The sequence below is a fragment of the Colius striatus genome, chromosome 7 (genome assembly GCF_028858725.1).
Source record: "Colius striatus isolate bColStr4 chromosome 7, bColStr4.1.hap1, whole genome shotgun sequence".
NCBI lineage: Eukaryota > Metazoa > Chordata > Aves > Coliiformes > Coliidae > Colius > Colius striatus.
Window position 1 is genome coordinate 39,125,294 of NC_084765.1, and position 17,771 is coordinate 39,143,064.

Here is a 17,771-nt window from a genome sequence, read left to right on the forward strand (position 1 = left end):
TCCCCAGCCATGACATTGAGTCCTGGGGGGAACACATTCCTCACTTCATGGGGCAATTTTGCTTCATGGGATGTAGCTGGCTGGAGCCTGTTGCTGTTGTATGGTATCCTAATATTTTTTAGCCCTTCTGAACCAAAACTTTCTCAGGAAGTGAAGCCCAGGAACATGTTCCTCCCACACAGGTGCCAGGGTCTGAAAACGGACTAACTTTCCCAACTAGCTTGTTTTCTAATTAGCTCATTGGATAATAATCCAATAACAAAACCAAATCATTGAACAAATTCCCTTCTCCTTAAGAACCAAACCAAATCCCAACCCTTGAAAGCCCAAGTCTGAATTCAGCTGTGAGGGAAAGGCTGAGGCTACAGCATCAAAATGAAGGCACCTAATACGGGAACTGAAGCCAGAGGGGGTGAGCAGGGGATGGCAGTCGAGGGCTGCAGCTTGGACCAGGATGTCCAGGCAAGGTTAAAGAAATTTGATAAGCACATCCCAGCCCTGTAAGTCACCATTTTTCCATTGACATCAAAACACTTAACTATCAGTCAGGGAAAATCTATGACTTCCAGCAAGAGGGCTTTTTTCCCAGCTGCTGTGCTAACCTCAATTGGGGCAGGTGAGTGCTCCAATGTATGCTCAAACCAGTCACCTGCCTGAGCATATATGGGAATTTTCTTTGTTCAAGTGTGGAAAATAGGCACACTGTGTGCCACTTTGTTATACTGTGTGATTTAGCTGTCTTTGATATAGACTAATAAACACTGTGAGTGCTTTATGCTCTGCTTCCCTAACTGAGAGACACCTGTAGAGAATAGTGGGTGGCTGGAAAGGACATCTAGTTTGGGAAATACCCACCAGAGGTGGAAAGATATGAAGTGAGGCTTCAGATTTGAAAAAAGAACTGGAGAAGCAGATTACATCTCCTTTCTTTCCTCCCATTGTCTTTCCACCCCAAATACCTGAAACACCCAGCTGGGTGCTTGCTCAGCCTGCCCCTGCTGCTCTAAATAAGAAGGATTAAGGCAGGGGAGGGATCCTTTCTGCCCAGGAAGAGGCCAGTCAGCTGTACTGAGAACAAGGATTTGAAGGCATTAGGTTGTTTGGGTTTCTTCTTGTGCTCTTTTGGTTATTTGATGGAGTTTTTTACAAACCAAATTTTCATTGGGTGAAACTGATGTGTTTTGTTAAGAAAAAGAATCAGCCCAAACCAGGCTGCTGAATCACTGTAATTTGTTAAGACAGTTGGGGTTGTTTTAACAGTGGGAGGAACGAAGAAAGAAAACCCAGAAGATTTAGGTGTTTGTAAGTAGGATGATAACATAAACTGCAGAGTTGCTGGCCTTGTCACAGATGTGAAGTTACCCAACAGTTTGTGCTGTGTTTTTCTGTTTGCAGGGAAGCAATAAGCCGACTGTGTGAAGCTGTGTCAGGGACAAATGGAGCTATAAAAAAGCGGAAGGTAAATCCTGTTTCAGCCACACAATTAATTTTCTGTATCTGCTTCTGATAAGCTGGATACATGATCCCCTAACAGGCTTCAGTCCATGCTGCAGTTAGTTAATCCGTTTGAACTCAGTATAACATAGAAGTGCTTGTAGCAGGGTGTTTATCCTGCTTAGGTATGGGTCCAGGCCATGTCCCCCCTTATTTTCTGCAGGATTAATCCTTTGTCTAGGGTTCCTGCTTCTGCTAGCCTTTGCAGTGCTCACTGCTTTACAAGTTTTAGGTTCTAGCTGGTAAAACATCAGAGTTTGGGTTTTGGGGTTGGGTTTGTTTTTTGTTACAAAGGGAACTCATTCACTGAAGGATTACCTGCTTGTTATTTATGTATATGTATGAAATAAACAACTAAAATGACAGTGTTTAACAGGCTGATCACTCATTAAATTATCTGGGATGCAATGAGGGGCAATGTCTGTGGCTGCTGTTAGGTCACGTCCAGTGGAACTCCCTGATTCCCTTCTGTAACCGTGGGGCTCAGAAGGAATGAACTTGCTCCTGAAAAGTGAATACATGTGAGAAAGTCTTGATTTACACAGTAACCCTTTGTTCACACAGAGTTCAGCAGGAAAATTACATATTCTGAATTACTGAGCCAGCTATAACATTTAGCTCACTGAGATTGTGCTTTAAAACTTTTTTCCCATTATTGACATAAAACCCCTACCTACAAGTACTGTATTCAGAGCTGATATTTGTTAGATCTATTTGCTTTTGATCAAGCACTTATCCTTACTCCATTGAAATTCTCAATAAGATATCATAAAATCTGCTAGACTGATATGTCTCTGCCCAAAAGACTCAGCTGACAGCCTCTTTCTTTTGTTTCTTTGTTTAAAGCCTCCAGTGAAGTTTCTGTCTTCTGTACTTGGCAAAAGTAACCTTCAGTTTTCTGGTGTGAATATAAAACTGACCATTTCAACAAGCAGCCTCACTTTGATTAATGTTGACACACAGCAGGTAAGATACATATAAATCAATGTCCTTTTCTCCATGCTACTCCATTCTCCTCCTTCTGTGGCTTCTGAAGGAAAGGCTGGGCACTTTGAAGGGAAAGCAGCACCTTTTAGTCTTCTTGTGCATGCCTGATAAAGCTGAATTACATGATGCTTCAGAATTAAAATGTGAGAGCATTTGGAGAAGTTGCATGTGCAACATGTGCCCTTTTTGTTTATGATGCTGTCTTCCTTGGGGAGGGATCCTTAAGCACTTGGCAAACTGTTTTTCTGTGAGTGTGTATGCCTGCACAGTGCCTAATAAATAGGGCACTAATCCTGACTGGAGTTTCTGACAAGTCCCAGGGGAAAAAAATTGATATAAGTAAGGAGTCAGACCTTGGCTTTGGTGCCATTCAAAGCTATTTCACGTCTGGGTAATGTATGTGCATAAGCAATTCTGCTAATAAAGTCTCTGGGCTCCATCGAGATGTGTTCTTGAGAGCCTGGATCTGCCCTGGAACTGGGGTATGCTCCCTTCTTGGCAGATATGATGAGGAGCTTCCTCCTGGCTACCTCATTCCTTCATCAGCTGTTGGCTTCAGCTCCCAGCACAATCTCGTCCAGGATCAGCAATGGGTTTTGCTCCAAGCTGAAGCAGAGGAGCATCAGGGAGGTAGTTTTGGCTCTCTGGCTCGTAGGAATCACTCAACTGAGCTGATGCCATGCTGAGCATCAAACAAGTCCCGGGGATTTGCCTGCAGCAAACAGGTGTCCTGTCCCTTGCTGGGAGGGGTAAGGGTTTATGGCACCAGACTTCCTTTCAGGTACAGCAGCAAAGGGCTTCCCTACAGCAGGTGAAATTCTGGGGACTGGCAGCTAAAATATGCCCCTTTCAACCTGTTCCTGCTTTTAGTCCTGCTACAAACTATCTGGGCAGATCTCCTTCCAGTTGCACTGATGGACACTCAGGTGTGCAAGGCGCTGTCTTGAAATTCTTTTTAGGTCTTTCATTACTAGACTTTTGCAAATGGAAAATCCTATTTATTTTGTTTTTGCACCAGCATAATCTATTGTTCACACCTGCATAATCTATTGCACTTGATTTTATAATAGCAGTTTGTCTCCAGTGGTAAGGTAGTATTTGAAACCCAGAAAAGTTGATGCTTGATCTGGCTATTGAAATTTCTGCTAGGTGACAGTTTGGTATTATCAGCAGGGCCTATTTGAAAACCTGGCATGATTATATACACCAGGCATTTAAATCAAATTGGTTTTAATTTCAAAATGAATTTATATCTCAAGACTCTGTAAATGAATCCAGTGTCTGGTTATTCCACTTTCAAAGTCTCATTTAGCATAGAAGCTAAGCTAGAAGTTGGTGTTGGAATTAATTCTGAAAACCCTTTAAGGAAGACTACTCAGGGATCTAGACATTACTAAATATGAATGGGTAGTCTCAAAAATATTCCTATTTTCACCTCCTTCCTTCAGAAATTGTATGTGCATATATTAACCAATTGCATTGGCATCACCTTAATTGCTTGCTCTACGGAGATATTTGCTCTGCTCTTTTCTAAATGTATGGCACATGAGCATGTTTAACTAGTTTGTCATGCTTTTCAGATTATTGCCAACCATCACATGCAGTCCATCTCATTTGCTTCTGGAGGTGACCCAGTAAGTATTGATTTATAAGATATACTTCCGCAGGTATAATGAAATTATTATGAGAATAAAAGTACCTGCAAATACTTTGCTTCATCCCTTCTTATCCACAAGCACTAACAGTACACTCCACTTCTGGATCCTGACCAGCAAGGCAAGAAAACTGAGGGACTGAGACTGGAAAGGAGATGTGGAACAGAGGCTCAGTGGATCTTTGATAGATACGTATAGTTATCTTTCTTGTTGGCCATCAGTAAGCTTCAGTTCATTCAAAAGTCCTCAGAATTGGAGACCTAAAAATAAGAACAGGTGAGCATAGGAATTGCATCAGTTCTGTGGTCCTTGTAGTCCAGTAGCACAAAAGCAATCAGTGACAGCACTTTTAGGTCAATTTTGAGTCAAACAGCTCCTATGAGAAGCATGTAGCGTAACCACCTTCTTCCTGTAGATACAGGTTTTTCTCCTAATACAGTCATAGAATCACAGAATGGTAGGGGTTGGAAGGGACCTTTAGAGATCATCTAGTCCAACCCCCCTGCAGAAGCAGGGTCACCTAGATCAGGTCACAGAGGAACATGTCCAGGCGGGTCTTGAAGACCTCCAAGGAAGGAGCCTCCACAGCCCCTCTGGGCAGCCTGTGCCAGGGCTCCCTCACCTCAACAGGGAAAGAGTTTTTTCTTATGTTTAAGTGGAACTTTTTGTGTTCCAGCTTCATCCCATTACCCCTTGTCCTGTTACTATCTACTATAGAAAACAGGGATGTCCCAACCTCCTGACACTCACCCTTTAGAGATTTATACATGTTAATAAGATCTCCCTTCAGTCTCCTCTTCTCCAGACTAAACAGCCCCAGTTCCCGCAGCCCTTCCTCGTATGAAAGATGTTCTATACCCCTGATCATCTTGGTGGCCCTGTGCTGGACTCTCTCCAGCACTTCCCTGTCTCTCTTGAGCCAAGGGACATGTCATGAAATCATTGATGTTTTCAAGCCAGAGATTTCTTGTCCTTTTTCAAACTCATTTGCAGTGATGGAAAGCAGGGAATTTGTCGTCCATAAATATGCCCTATTCCCTCTTCAAACCTAAGCATGCCCAGCCCTGCCAGTGTTATGAATTTCACACTCCATGTGGTATGGAAACAGTATTTTTTTTTAATCAGTTTTGAATTTTCTGCCCTTCAGTTTTGGTAAATGTCTCCCTGTTCTTGTGTTACCAAAGGGGCAGGCAAGGGAAATTAGCTGGGAGCTGGCCCTGTGTGGCTGAGGGATCCTCTCTGGAGGGCCATGTGGGTGATGTAAGGAGCCCAACTGCTCTGCTCAGAGATGCTGCCCACGCTGCCTGGGAGGTGCAGCTTTCTGCAGCTGGGCTGGGAAGTGAGGAGGGAGCACTTGTGCAGGCTCCGTGCTCAGTCCTGCACCCAGGAGGTACAGCACAGGCCTCATGCTGAAGTGCTACAGCCTTAAAGATTCCATTTAAAGCTTAAGGTGTTCTGAGAGTCTCAGAAGTTCAGATTTCACCTTTAGATGCCTATCTATCATGTCCTAAATGCTTGCTATCTAGTTTGTCTTTATGTAACGTTTTCAATATGAAAAGAACCAAGGATGTGTTTTCAGAGCTCCGCTGCTCAGTGTGTTGGATGAGTGGTTCCCTAGGGCTTGTTTACCTTTTTTAGGTTTTTTTGCTTGTTTGTTTGTTTTTTTACAATATTCTGCATTAGTTTTGTACAATGGTTCTATCAGAACTCACAGGCTAGACAGGGCTGGGTTTGGCTGGTGCTTAATGGGAGGAGCACTGAGGTATGTGCTTGCACACAGACGTGCTGTGAGACTTGGTGCAGCTGCTGACACTTTTCATACTGGGACAATATGTAGAATGGATGCCTTGCTCAGTGGTTTTAACTATAACTCTAATGGCACTTCACAGAAGGGCAATTTTGATGGCTTGTTTGGGTAATTTTTTCCAAGATTCTTTTTGTGTTTAAAATGGGAGATAGTTTCCACAGGACATGTCTTTCCACCTGCCCCTGCGTTCAGGGTCTAGGCACAGTTCAGTATTGCTCTGCACATCATTAAGGAGTAGCAATATTCTGCCCAAGAATAAAGGCTATTCTGGCTTTATTTTAAAGCAAAGTCATCCATGCATGTACATAAACATTACAAAGAAAAATAGCAGGTACTGCTCCAGTCACTTTAGTTTGTAGTTGCTCTCTAGATCTAATTTATTTTAAGATTGTATCGTGAAATATTTATGAACTTTAAGAAAAGCCTGAAAGGAAAAGGAAGGAAATTGAGCTCACTAAAAGCAAAAGAAATATTTAGCTCTCCTTGTTTTAACAACATTAACTTTGGAGCAAAAAATATCTAGGACAAGTTCTGCTGGCCCTAAGACTTGCCTTTCATGTCATTCATTGTGAATTATTAAATGATTGTTCATGTGCATAGTGCAAATGGAGGCCTTGTTTCCTGCCAGCTGATTGCATCCTCCCTCAAGAGAGCCATGCCTTTAAGCTGTGAATTGCATTTTCCCCATCCTGCCTTAAAGATCCAAAATAACAAAATGCATCTTTAATAATTAAAAGAATGTTATTCATTACCTCACCATTTTTACTATAACACTGAATTATCAAGCGACTCTTTGCAGTATGACTAGAAATGTTAATTTTATTGTTCCAGTTCCCTTTTCAGTTTAACTAGAAAAAGTGAGGATTATTTCAGTGTTGGCTCAAAGGAGAATGTCAAACAGACAACTGATTATACTGAGGTTGTCTGATCTCAGCAGCAGCCTTGAGATCCAGAGTAATTTAACCTGATCATAGCCAGACCACTGAAATCAGGCAGCGGCAACTGAGATCAGATATGTGTTGTATTCCACAACATTTTAGAAAGCAACTTTTCCCTAAGATGCCTTCGAAACTTAATCTTCATGTCACAATGTGGGAATATTCTGGCTTGTCCTTTGCAGTATAGTAGTACTGTTTTATCTTCCACTGCTACTGATTAGGCCTGTCCCAGTTAAAAGCTGCGCCTGGCAGTCACGCAGCTGTAGTGTGTTACACAGGAGAGGCTTTGAGCTCTGTGGGAGCAGCGGAAGACAGCAGCATTGCCTCCTGAGGAGGCACCAGTTGGATTTCTACTCCTGTTGCAGAGTTTGGAATTGAATGCATACTTTATTGAAGACTCAAAGAATGCTAAATTATCTAGTGCATGTATTACAAGGAGAAGGTTCCAGGACAATCACTGTGTCAATAGCCACCCAGGGTATCAATGATCTTTTCCTCTGGTTATTTTCCATGAAAGAAGCACACTTTTTAAAGCTAAAAATATATCTCTGTATACTCAGTTGCTTTGCTATGGTGGTTAGGTTGTTCATAATGATCATTTAAAAGATGTTTGTTGTCTTTTTTTCCTATAGGATACTACCGACTACGTTGCGTATGTAGCGAAAGATCCCGTTAATCAGAGAGGTATGAAAACAATATTAGATTGTTGTACATGTTTGTAAGATTGCTTTATCTGTACCAAGGAATTGTTTGAGTTTTAAAATAAGAAAGCTACTGAATAGCCCAGTGTTCTGTACAATTTCTGACTTCCCAGTAGGGATATGGTGATGGTATTCAGGCTGAGGCTTTAAATGTCATATTCTTTGTGCACTGAAGTGGGAATCTGCAGATGAGACTAAAGCTGTACAGGCTGCTGGCTCCATGTAAGGGTAGCAGCCTTCTCAAGCCGGCCTTGCCTGGGGAGGAAGGGAAGAGACTGACAAGGCTGCTGTGGGACAGATTCCAGATGGGGCAATGGTGGTGAATGAGCCTCCTCATCTAACCCAGACTCCTGGCTATGTTACTAGAGGGCAGAAGAGGGTATACACTCAGTTATATGAGACCTTCTCCCCTCTAGAGGCTAACCCAGGGGATAAAATCCCTTTCCAGCCCCTCTCATTATTTGCCTGCAGTACAAGAATGACTGGCCTAGAGCAGTTTCCTTAACATATCAAAAATCTCAGTCTGTATAATGTCCCAAAGCTATTTAGATACATAATTTAACGTAATTAAACATAATTTTAGTTACATAATTTCTGCTGTATGCAATACAGCCATGTCTCTATTTTCTGGTATAAGGTGCATTTACTTTAATTAAGGTGTCTCTTTGCAGCATGTCACATACTGGAATGTCCCAATGGGATGGCACAGGAGGTGATAAACACCATAGGGCAGGCTTTTGAGCTCCGATTCAAACAATACCTGAAGAACCCATCTAGCCTGGTTACATCTAATGAAAGGTCAGCACATTCTAAGTCACTTAACTGGCACTTTCCTTCTCTTTTGTACTTTTCAGGAAAACAATGTATTTCAAAGAGTGATACATATGCTTTCTGGACGTGTGCTAACTGTAATATATGCTGTATTTACAGAGCATAATAGATTAAAATTAGCTTATTCCAGTAAACTCCATTGATTGCTGCAATAATTGTACAGAGAATAAAGAATACAGAATTTAGCTGTATTGTTCTTTAACTAAAACCTCCTTATCTTGTCATGCAAGTAAACTCAAATTGCTCTGCCCGAGTAAGTTCAACTTTACAAGTGCTGCATGCACACACACACAGAGTTCAGTCCTGACTCATGCCAAGTTTAAGTTTGTTGCAGCTGTGTAAAGTGTGTGGTGAGGGGAAAAAAGCCATTGTAACTCACCTTTCTGCTATTCTGCTCATGTCCTATCAGCGGCCTCAGCTTCCACCTGGTGCCACTTACATCAGCCTTGGGTGCTGGAATAACCACAGCCACCACTTGGCATTTTGAAGTATGAAGCCCTGTCCTCTGCACACACTCAAAATAAAGGGCCTAGATTAATTTCTGCACTACAGTTTCCCATTCCAGTTACCTTTTTTTATTGCACTGGGGACACATTTCTTGCTCTAGTTTATGGTTCTCCTCACAGGTTAGCCATACCTATTTTTCTCAGTCTTTACCGTAGTGCCAGATTTGATTGCTTGTCAGTTCCCATGAGCAGGTAAAGCTGTAAGGCCACTTCCCTGTGTCCTGAGCACCGGGAGTTGCTGTGCAGACAGTGTCACTGATACAGTGTGTGATGCAAGGCAACAGAACTGGTTTTATTACAAGACAGCGCCTCAGTTTCTATTTATTTCAATGTATATAGTGGTTCTTAGCATTCCAATGCAAATACTGGTCTGTTTTCCCTGAGGACGAGAACCAGCAGCAGAACCTTTCCTATTAAACTCTGCTAGACTATGCCACAAGTAAATCAGAGCAAGGAGAAACAGAAGAGGCTAATTAGATTCCCTCCTTGAGCCTAACCCACGGGCTGCCTTGGAGAACAGTCCTTGGGCAAAGAAGTCGGATATTGCTGTGTGAATGAGTCACTTCCAAACTACTGTGAATCACATAATCAAATAGTTGCAGTGCATATCACATAATCAACTACTTGAACTTTATCTCTTTCCTGCTGGAGGCCTTTTATCCAATTATATTCTTGTTAATCAGAGAAGTAAGATTTGAGATGAGCTTTTTATTTCGGGACCGGAGACAGTACAGGAAGCACCTAGCTGTTTGGCAGTCTATCAGCTGTACATTTAAACTATCATCGCTCTGGTTTAGCTCAAGAAAAACACTGGGTGCTCTCTGTGTCATTCAGTGTTTTCTTGAAGCTGAAACAGAGCAGTTATACTGATTATGGTTATTAAAATCTGGGTACATTCCACTTGGGAAAACAACATTTTTTTTTTTGTAGCAATATTTGGTTTTCTGAAATCATTGCTGGATTGTCTAGCTACATGCCATGAGGTTTTAATTTTCTCTGGTGCCATGTTCCCCCCTGCCCTCTGCAGCAATCTTTGGCTTTATACAGTTGAGACAAGAAGCCAGAGGAATTAATTTTATGGCCTACATTTTGGATACCTCAATGAGCAATGCATTGGCACTCAACTCTTAAAAGTTTTAGTAGGTGGCCCTTATGTTTTCAAGGAAAAGTAAAGGGATCTGGGCTGCCCAGTGCTAAGAAAATGACTGTACTTCCCTGCACCCCAAACTGTGATGAGTCCACTTTTATTCTGGAAGAAGTAACTGGAAAAAGAAACAGCTTTGAAAGTCAGGCCCAAAGCCCTTTACAGCCTCCATATGGCTAATCTGTGTATTGTGCAGTGCACAAACACTGGGGACGTTTGCCTACACTAGAAAGCACTTGATTACATCAGTTGCTTTTTTTTTCCGCCTCATATTTTTTTCAGCGAGGCAGCAAATGCTAATGGATCAGCTGGGAATTCACAGGAGAGAGAGGATCATGAATATTACAACGAAATTCCAGGGAAAGAGCCTCCCACCGGTGGAGTGTTAGACATGCGAGTGAGAGTGCAAACAGACCAAAGGGCTAACTGTCTTATACAGTGCAAAAAGCAGTGTTGCTTGGTAAGTACATCATCATCTGGGATAAGTCTTCACTGCCTATTATGGGAATGAATAATAAAGTGTTACTGTGGTGTAAAGTGTGGCATTAACATCAGAACCAGGTCCTGATTATCCTGGGAAAGGGTTTTTTAGGCTAGATTTAATGATGCTTAGTACATAATTGAATCCCACAGCACTTTCTGAATATTAACTGCTTTGTCCTTAGAGTACTTTTAGGAGACCAAGTAATATTCCCTTGTTCACTCATTAGCTGTGAGAAGAAAATAGATACTGATTTAAATGTCTTGTCTGAGAGAACATCTGCAAAACCTGGGACCTCCTGGCTCCAGATTCTGGGATCTGATAAATATTTCATCCCATCCATTGCACTTTGCAACCTATACATACAACATTAACTGATTGGAATGTATATACAACATTAATTACCCTTGGAGTGTTTAAAGAGGTTCTGTTAAATCAGCCACAGCAGCAAAAGATCTGTGGCTCTTGTCTGAAATGCTGGGCAGTAAAACCCAGTCAGTCAAGGATTAGAAAACCAGCTGAGTTCAGACTGGTTGCACAGACTTCAAAGTCTGCTGTGTGAGTTCTTGGAAAGAGCAGCATTTCCCCTCTCATGGAAGCACCAGCATTTCCTCACTCAAGGACTCAGACCTGCGCCCTGGAATCCAGCGGGTGCTCTCTAAAAAGTTGCTGCTCCCCAGTGTTATTTGTGTCTGGTGGCAGTTGCTCCCAGGTTTCTGCATGTTCCTATGCTATTGCTTCACTCATTTTTCACTTTGTTAACCTCAGCCATACTCCACATCTCAGCTGTGGGCCTACTGGTCTCCACCTCCTCAACAGTTCTCTAAAAAGGTGTTTGATTATACTCTGAGTTTGCCTTTGAAGCTCATCAGACTTACTGCAAGGAGTTACCCTGTAGCATGTAAATGCTTTTTTTTTTTATCATGGGGTGTTATGTTGTGTTTTGTTTTTCCTTTCAGTTCTGATGATCTTCTAGTGCTGCTCAGACAACTTGATGAACATTTCATCTTTGAATCGTGATGCTCATAGTTATTTCCCCTTGCTTTTACTGCAAGAGACATTTATAAGAAAAGCTGAACTTTATTACCTGGGAGTTATACTGTATATGCTAAACCTTAGACACACAACTGGGCAGTTAACTGTCCCTGTGAAGCTGGAGTATGTAGGAAGAAAAAGGTCAGCATGAAATGTTATTTGAAGGGATAGGAATTTTTTTGGTGAAGATACGTTTAGTTACCTGTACCCCAAGTAACTGGTGCATGGATCTGTGTTTTCTACAGACAGGCAGCCCAACATTCATCAACATATATGAAAATTGTCCAGAAGAAAACAAAACTCTGGGTATGTGCTCTCTTTTCCCTCTGATGCATATGCAGACTAGACTGTCTGGAACAGCTGCCCCTTGGCTTTTGATACAATGGTGAAAAGTCTTCTACTTAGTGGGTCGCTTCTAGTTCTCTAGATGAAGGGCAGACAAAAACCCCTTACAACTTTTCTAAAGGCCACTAATCTATCTTCATGTCTGTTGGCAGACTTACTCATTTTACTTGTCATGATACTGTACAGTAGCTCTTTGTTTTTTTATTCTCTTTCATACTCTTTGTTGTTTTACTCCCTTTCATGCCCTTTGAAAAAGGAAGACACTTTCTTGCTTATCAGTCTCTGAAAATACCCCTTCCCCCCTAAATGCCTGATGAGACCCAAACTATCAGCATTGGGTAGTTGTTCCAACAGAGCCTGTGCCCTTGGTTCCAGCATCCTTGGCTTTTCAGTGTGACTGTGCCCTTCCCCTGCTTTGGGAAGCTTTGTGCCTGAGATCAATTTGCCTTTAGCAAAACCTGCTTTCTGGGATCCCAGGAGATCACCAGCCTCTATTCCTTTCTGGACATCTCTTGCCACAGCTGATGCCCCAAGCGCATTTCCTCAGCTCATCTCTTTCACTGCACAATGAGATCCTTTTTGAATTCCCACCTGCACTGCTCCAAAGCAATCCATTACACTGTCTGCAGGGGGTACTTCAGTTTCATGTGATATTCCTGATGTAAGGGAAGGAGAAACAAATGGTTTCTACAAAGAGAGGATGAACAAATAAAAGAATGAATGAATGGATGTGTGAATACAAAGTTTGCTTTACAAAAATATGCATGCTATTTGGCTAGCTGGACTGCTATTATTTTCATACCCTGCAGGGGATATTCTGTTAGCCTGCTCCTAGGCTTGGATCCTAACCTGACAGATGTGGCTTTGGCTCTCCAAGCAGAGCCACAACGTGCCAACCTCTTCCATCTTCCTTGCTTCATTAGAATAGCAACAGAGAGAATTGTTCAGCTTCCCACAAGCTTTTTTTTTGTGGTGCAGAGGGGAAGGAAAGGGTTTTGCAACAAACAATATATATGGCTTTTGCCTCTGTAGAGTCATATGTATCCATGTCTTTTCAATCACTGGGGGTTTCACTGCTGACATTGATTGAAGAAGAACTGAACCAGTGCAGTACACTTTTGAAAACTTAATTCTAACTAATTTTGGATAGGGTACCTTGTGCCTTCTAGCCATAAGAAAGAAAGAGAGTTCATCTGCCAACTTTTCATTTCCTTCTGAATTACTTTAGTGGGATATATAAGAACAACAATGTTCCTGTTGCATCTTGCTTTAAACTGAGTTAAAAAAACATCCTAATATCTGTGCATACTATGTACTAATTGCAGGTAATTGTGGTGAAAGATCACAGAAGTCAAAAAAAGAAGTGACAATATTGAAGCCTCCTTACAGAACAGATCTCTTTGATGATCCGAGTTACATCAACACACAGACCCTGCAGTCTGCAGTCTGTACAGCCCGTGGTACAGCAGCACCACAGATCCAAGGGAGCCCACAGCATCAGGCCAGTAGGTTCCAATTGCAATACCTTAACTTCCTAAGCTTTGAAAAGAGAGTATTTTGTCATCTGTGTGCATGTAGAAAGATTTTGGTTTCCCCATAAGAAATGCAGAAAAGAAAGGGGAAAGAAATCCTTCCTGGATGGGTTTTTTTGCTTGTTAAATTCAAGACAAAGGGGATTAAAGAATAAAAATAGTGACAGTAAGCAAGCAGAGAAACCTTTCATCTTCTGTAGTTGATAGATGACAACAAATAGTGCTCCACAGGCAATAATAAGCAAGTCTTTAAGATTATATGAGTGCTTAAGACTGCACCATAACTCAAGGAAGAGGGCTGTCCTGTATGCTCGAGGTCTTAACCACTCTAAGGTGGCAGTGGCCTCAGATGCCTTTGTTTCAAAGGCAGCTGCAGGCCAGTTCCAATTGGAATCGTTATGACCATCTTTCTTTATGACCATCTTGTGTGTGACCATCAAATATCATCCAATAATTTCTAAATAGAACCGTTTGATCAGTAGTATCTATGAAATGTATATCAAATTAAGTCTTGATTTACAAACTCTAAGTAGTGGATATTGATTAAATGACTATATAGTTGCTACTGATTGTCCTCATTATTGAAAATGTTTCTTGGCTTTACCTTTTATGGTTTCCCACTGAATGTTTTCTCTATCAGAGTTGGTTCCACACAAGAAAGGGAGTAAAGGACTGAACACAACTACACTAAAGGAAACCTATGACCATTGAGACATTTCCAACTGTATTATGCTCTTAAAAGGAACTGGCTGCATCCTGAGGAGCCTTAGGTTGCACAATTCCATTGAAGAAGTGGCATCCTCTTATTTTCCTTAGAAAAATCCTGCCTGTGAATCATTTGCAGTCTGACTGGCTATATCCCAAACCACCCAGTTTTGTTAGTACATTCAGTAATTGTTCGGTTTTTTTTCACAGCAGATGCATCACGCTGTAATCCTGCCCTTCTGGCTACATTGGCCATGTTGTCTTACATTCCTGCACATAGCTGGAGCCACTCAACATTACTTTCCCAATGATCCATAAAAATCTCTTCAGAGCTTGTTAAGAAAGAAGGAAAAACTAGATCTTAAAAAGGGCTAAAAACCAACAAAAAAAGTCTTGTTTTTACAGGGAAGATTTGACTTTTTAATATAAGCAAAGAAATGCAAACCTGAAACAGAAGAGCATCAGAAAAATTTGTTTCTAATCCCTGTTGCCTAGCGACCCAAGGCTTTCCCATCTAAGGTATGGGAGGAGATGGTGTGATAATTTCACCTAATGCACCGGTGGGTTGTGCACATTCATGCGTGGGTCTCATTACAGGCTGTAAGGTTGGTTTGATCACAGCTTCAAGACTGAACCATTTTATTTTTTAAAAAGCTATAAAAAATGCTGTCTAGCATCCTTTTAGGATGAAGTTCTAGGTGAAGTGTCCAATACATTGCCTTTCATTTCATTTTAGAGTTACCGGAAGCTGCTCTGCACAGCGCCACGAACAACACAGCTGGTCTCTCTGTTCTGCCACAAATAAAGCAACAGCTAAAGAATGAAAATTGTTACCATGGTAAATTAAACAGGAAAGCAGCAGAGAGCCTCTTAGTCAACGATGGGGACTTTCTGGTGCGGGAGAGCACAACGTCACCTGGTCAGTATGTCCTCAGTGGACTTCAGGGAGGGCAAGCAAAGCATCTGCTCTTGGTGGATCCTGAGGGCAAGGTATGAACATTTCATATACTGAAATTTCAAGGCTGCTCAGATGTTTGTCAAAGTGAATGGGTGTATCGCAGGAAGGGGAACTGATCTGATTCCATCCAGATTGATTTTAGTCAGTGACTTTAGTAGGTTTGAAAGTTCAAGAACTTAGAAGCACTGAAGTACCATGGGAACAGAAGTGAGGTGCTCAAACACTGCTGTTAGTCCAGGTGGTTATTTCATTCCCCTTAGTAGAATCAGCCCAGCTCTACATACCATCTCTTTTACTTGGTCCTCTGCTTTTCATGTCAGATAATGGCAGGTCACAGGATAAGTCTAAATTGCTGTCTACAGCCTAATGATCCCACTCCAGAGAGTTCAGTGGCCTAAAAGCCTTTTGACTTTAATGCACTAGGCTTGTATCCCACCAGTTATAATAAGCACAATCTAACCATAAATATGTCCTTTTGCCTCTTTCATTAGGTGAGAACCAAAGACCATATATTTGACAGTGTGGGTCATCTTATTCAGTATCACATGGAAAATAATTTGCCAATCATTTCTTCTGGAAGCGAAGTGAGCTTGAAGCAGCCTGTAAGGAAAGAGAGTAATGTGGGACACTTGCAATATCACAAATAATCCCTTGGATCTCACCAATCCCAAGACAATTTGTATCTGAAAACTGTACCAAGAACTTTATTGTGAAGACAATTCAAAGAAATATAGACTGCACTTTCTGCTGCTGTTCCAGAAGATACTCTCTTGTGTGTGTATGTATGAATATATGTATATGTGTATATCTATGTAGATCTATAGAGATCAACAAGCATAGTTATATAGATATATATAATCTTAACAAAATTATGCCTTCAGAGTGTGAGATTCATTTGTGAGAAGGTATTTTAGACATGCACAAATGTCACTTTCAAGGTCATACTGAATCAGTAACTATTTAAAAGCACAATGAAACCTCTACATGCAAAAGCTCACTTGAATGAACTGCTGGAACATTGGTATGTGCCTTTTAGCATAGGATTATTGGAAAACAGTGTTATTTATACTGAATTCGTTTTGGGTGGTTACACAAACACGTCGAAGCTTTTAACTATATTTGCCAAAACAAATACAAATTGAGTAGTACTAAAATGTCATCTGCTTTCGATAGACACTAAGAATTTCATTTTGCTTGTAACAGCACCTTACTAGCAAGTAACGTTTGAAATGAATGGCATTCTCAACACAAAGTTGTCTGTCTTCGTAATCGTTTTGATCACTGTCTGACTACTCAAAGGTTTGAGATATGCAACATTTACAAAGTTAATATATGTAATATAATTTTGGAATAGAACTTGTTAAAGGACAAGCATGCTAGATCCTGATATTTTTGTCTTGCATATGATTTTACTGTTATTACCAATTCATACTGGAGGTGTCTCTTTTTAAAGGTAGGCTAAATATATTTTCACTGATTACATAGTTGTTTACAAACTAGAGAAGATGAGCAAAACTAATGATATCTTTTGAGAGAAAACTATTTAAAAGACTGTTTGAACTTTGCATGTGCCCTTATTCAGTGTTCTTTCTAAAACAAGGTCTGGCTTTCCTTCTCTTCACGTAGAATCCATTTGTTCCTAAACATGGATAAAATTCTTTCAAAGGAAACCTATGAATTGTTTTGCCACAATAAACACTCTAAATGTGAACAATCCTTTATTCAGAGTGAACAGTGATTTCTTTGGCTTCCTGCTGAAGAAACGGTGATTTAAAAAGTAACTAAAGAAATGCAGGAGGGGAGTGGGGGATGAGCTGGTAGCCCGGGTGATGGTTTGAGAAAGTTGTCCCTTTAGGAAGCAATGTCTTCTGGCATGAGCAGGAACATTCTCCCTGTCTCCCAGCCCACTAGCTCAGTTCCATAAGGTAAACAGTTGTGGAATTCAGCAATTGCTGGAAGTCTTGACTATATAAAAAGACATCATTTTCTTTTGCCTGTCTATGTGTTAAATGGGATGCTGTAGTAAGACTTCTTTCCTCTAGAAAACAAGAGAGGTCATATAGATGTAAAATTACTGAAGACATAAGCTTCCTTGGAGGGGAAAATAGGATGTAGAGACATGCTTAGAGCTGGCTAAAAAACATCTTTATTCTTATCCTCAGCTAATTGGAATAAAAAAATATTTCATTCCTTGATAACATGATTAAAACACTCAATTACATATGCTGAAGCAGTGAGAAGCTTTCAAACATTAGTAGCTGATTTCCTTGCTAATAGTCTGCATTGATACCTGAAGCCTTCAGACTAGAAGCTGAACCTTATACCTGTTCTATCCTATGCAAGGCTTTCACCTGTGAAGAAAGCCTCCAGCAGGGGGTTGATGGTAAGCTTTGTACAGCTGCACGGATAGCTGGCAAGATATCTGTAAGTGGAATATGAAATCCCTGCATGGTATCTATTCTCACCTCTTGACAAACTTCATAATGTGCTTGACATGACTTTATTGAGCAAACAATGAAGTAAAAATAGCCACTTCCGTGGTGTGGCACTTCAAGGAGTGATAAGACCTGCATGGGGCAGTTTTAACTTTTGCATCAAAGCTGAATATTATGACAGGTTCTAGAAGGGAAATGTGCATCCCCCATCTCTATT

At 41.1% G+C, this 17,771-nt stretch overlaps 1 protein-coding gene across 1 annotated transcript in view; it reads left to right on the top strand.

The window, feature by feature from the left end:
* Window positions 1-15,826, top strand: part of SHC4 (SHC adaptor protein 4) — a 31,451-nt gene extending 15,625 nt beyond the window's left edge. The window contains exons 3-12 of the mRNA XM_010200591.2: window positions 1,396-1,459; window positions 2,341-2,460; window positions 4,062-4,115; window positions 7,514-7,565; window positions 8,254-8,380; window positions 10,346-10,523; window positions 11,825-11,885; window positions 13,250-13,429; window positions 14,898-15,151; window positions 15,611-15,826. Of these exons, the coding sequence (XP_010198893.2) occupies window positions 1,396-1,459; window positions 2,341-2,460; window positions 4,062-4,115; window positions 7,514-7,565; window positions 8,254-8,380; window positions 10,346-10,523; window positions 11,825-11,885; window positions 13,250-13,429; window positions 14,898-15,151; window positions 15,611-15,766 (1,246 nt within the window). The 3' untranslated portion in view covers window positions 15,767-15,826. The remainder of the gene's footprint in view (window positions 1-1,395; window positions 1,460-2,340; window positions 2,461-4,061; window positions 4,116-7,513; window positions 7,566-8,253; window positions 8,381-10,345; window positions 10,524-11,824; window positions 11,886-13,249; window positions 13,430-14,897; window positions 15,152-15,610) is intronic.
* Window positions 15,827-17,771: the final 1,945 nt, after the last annotated feature.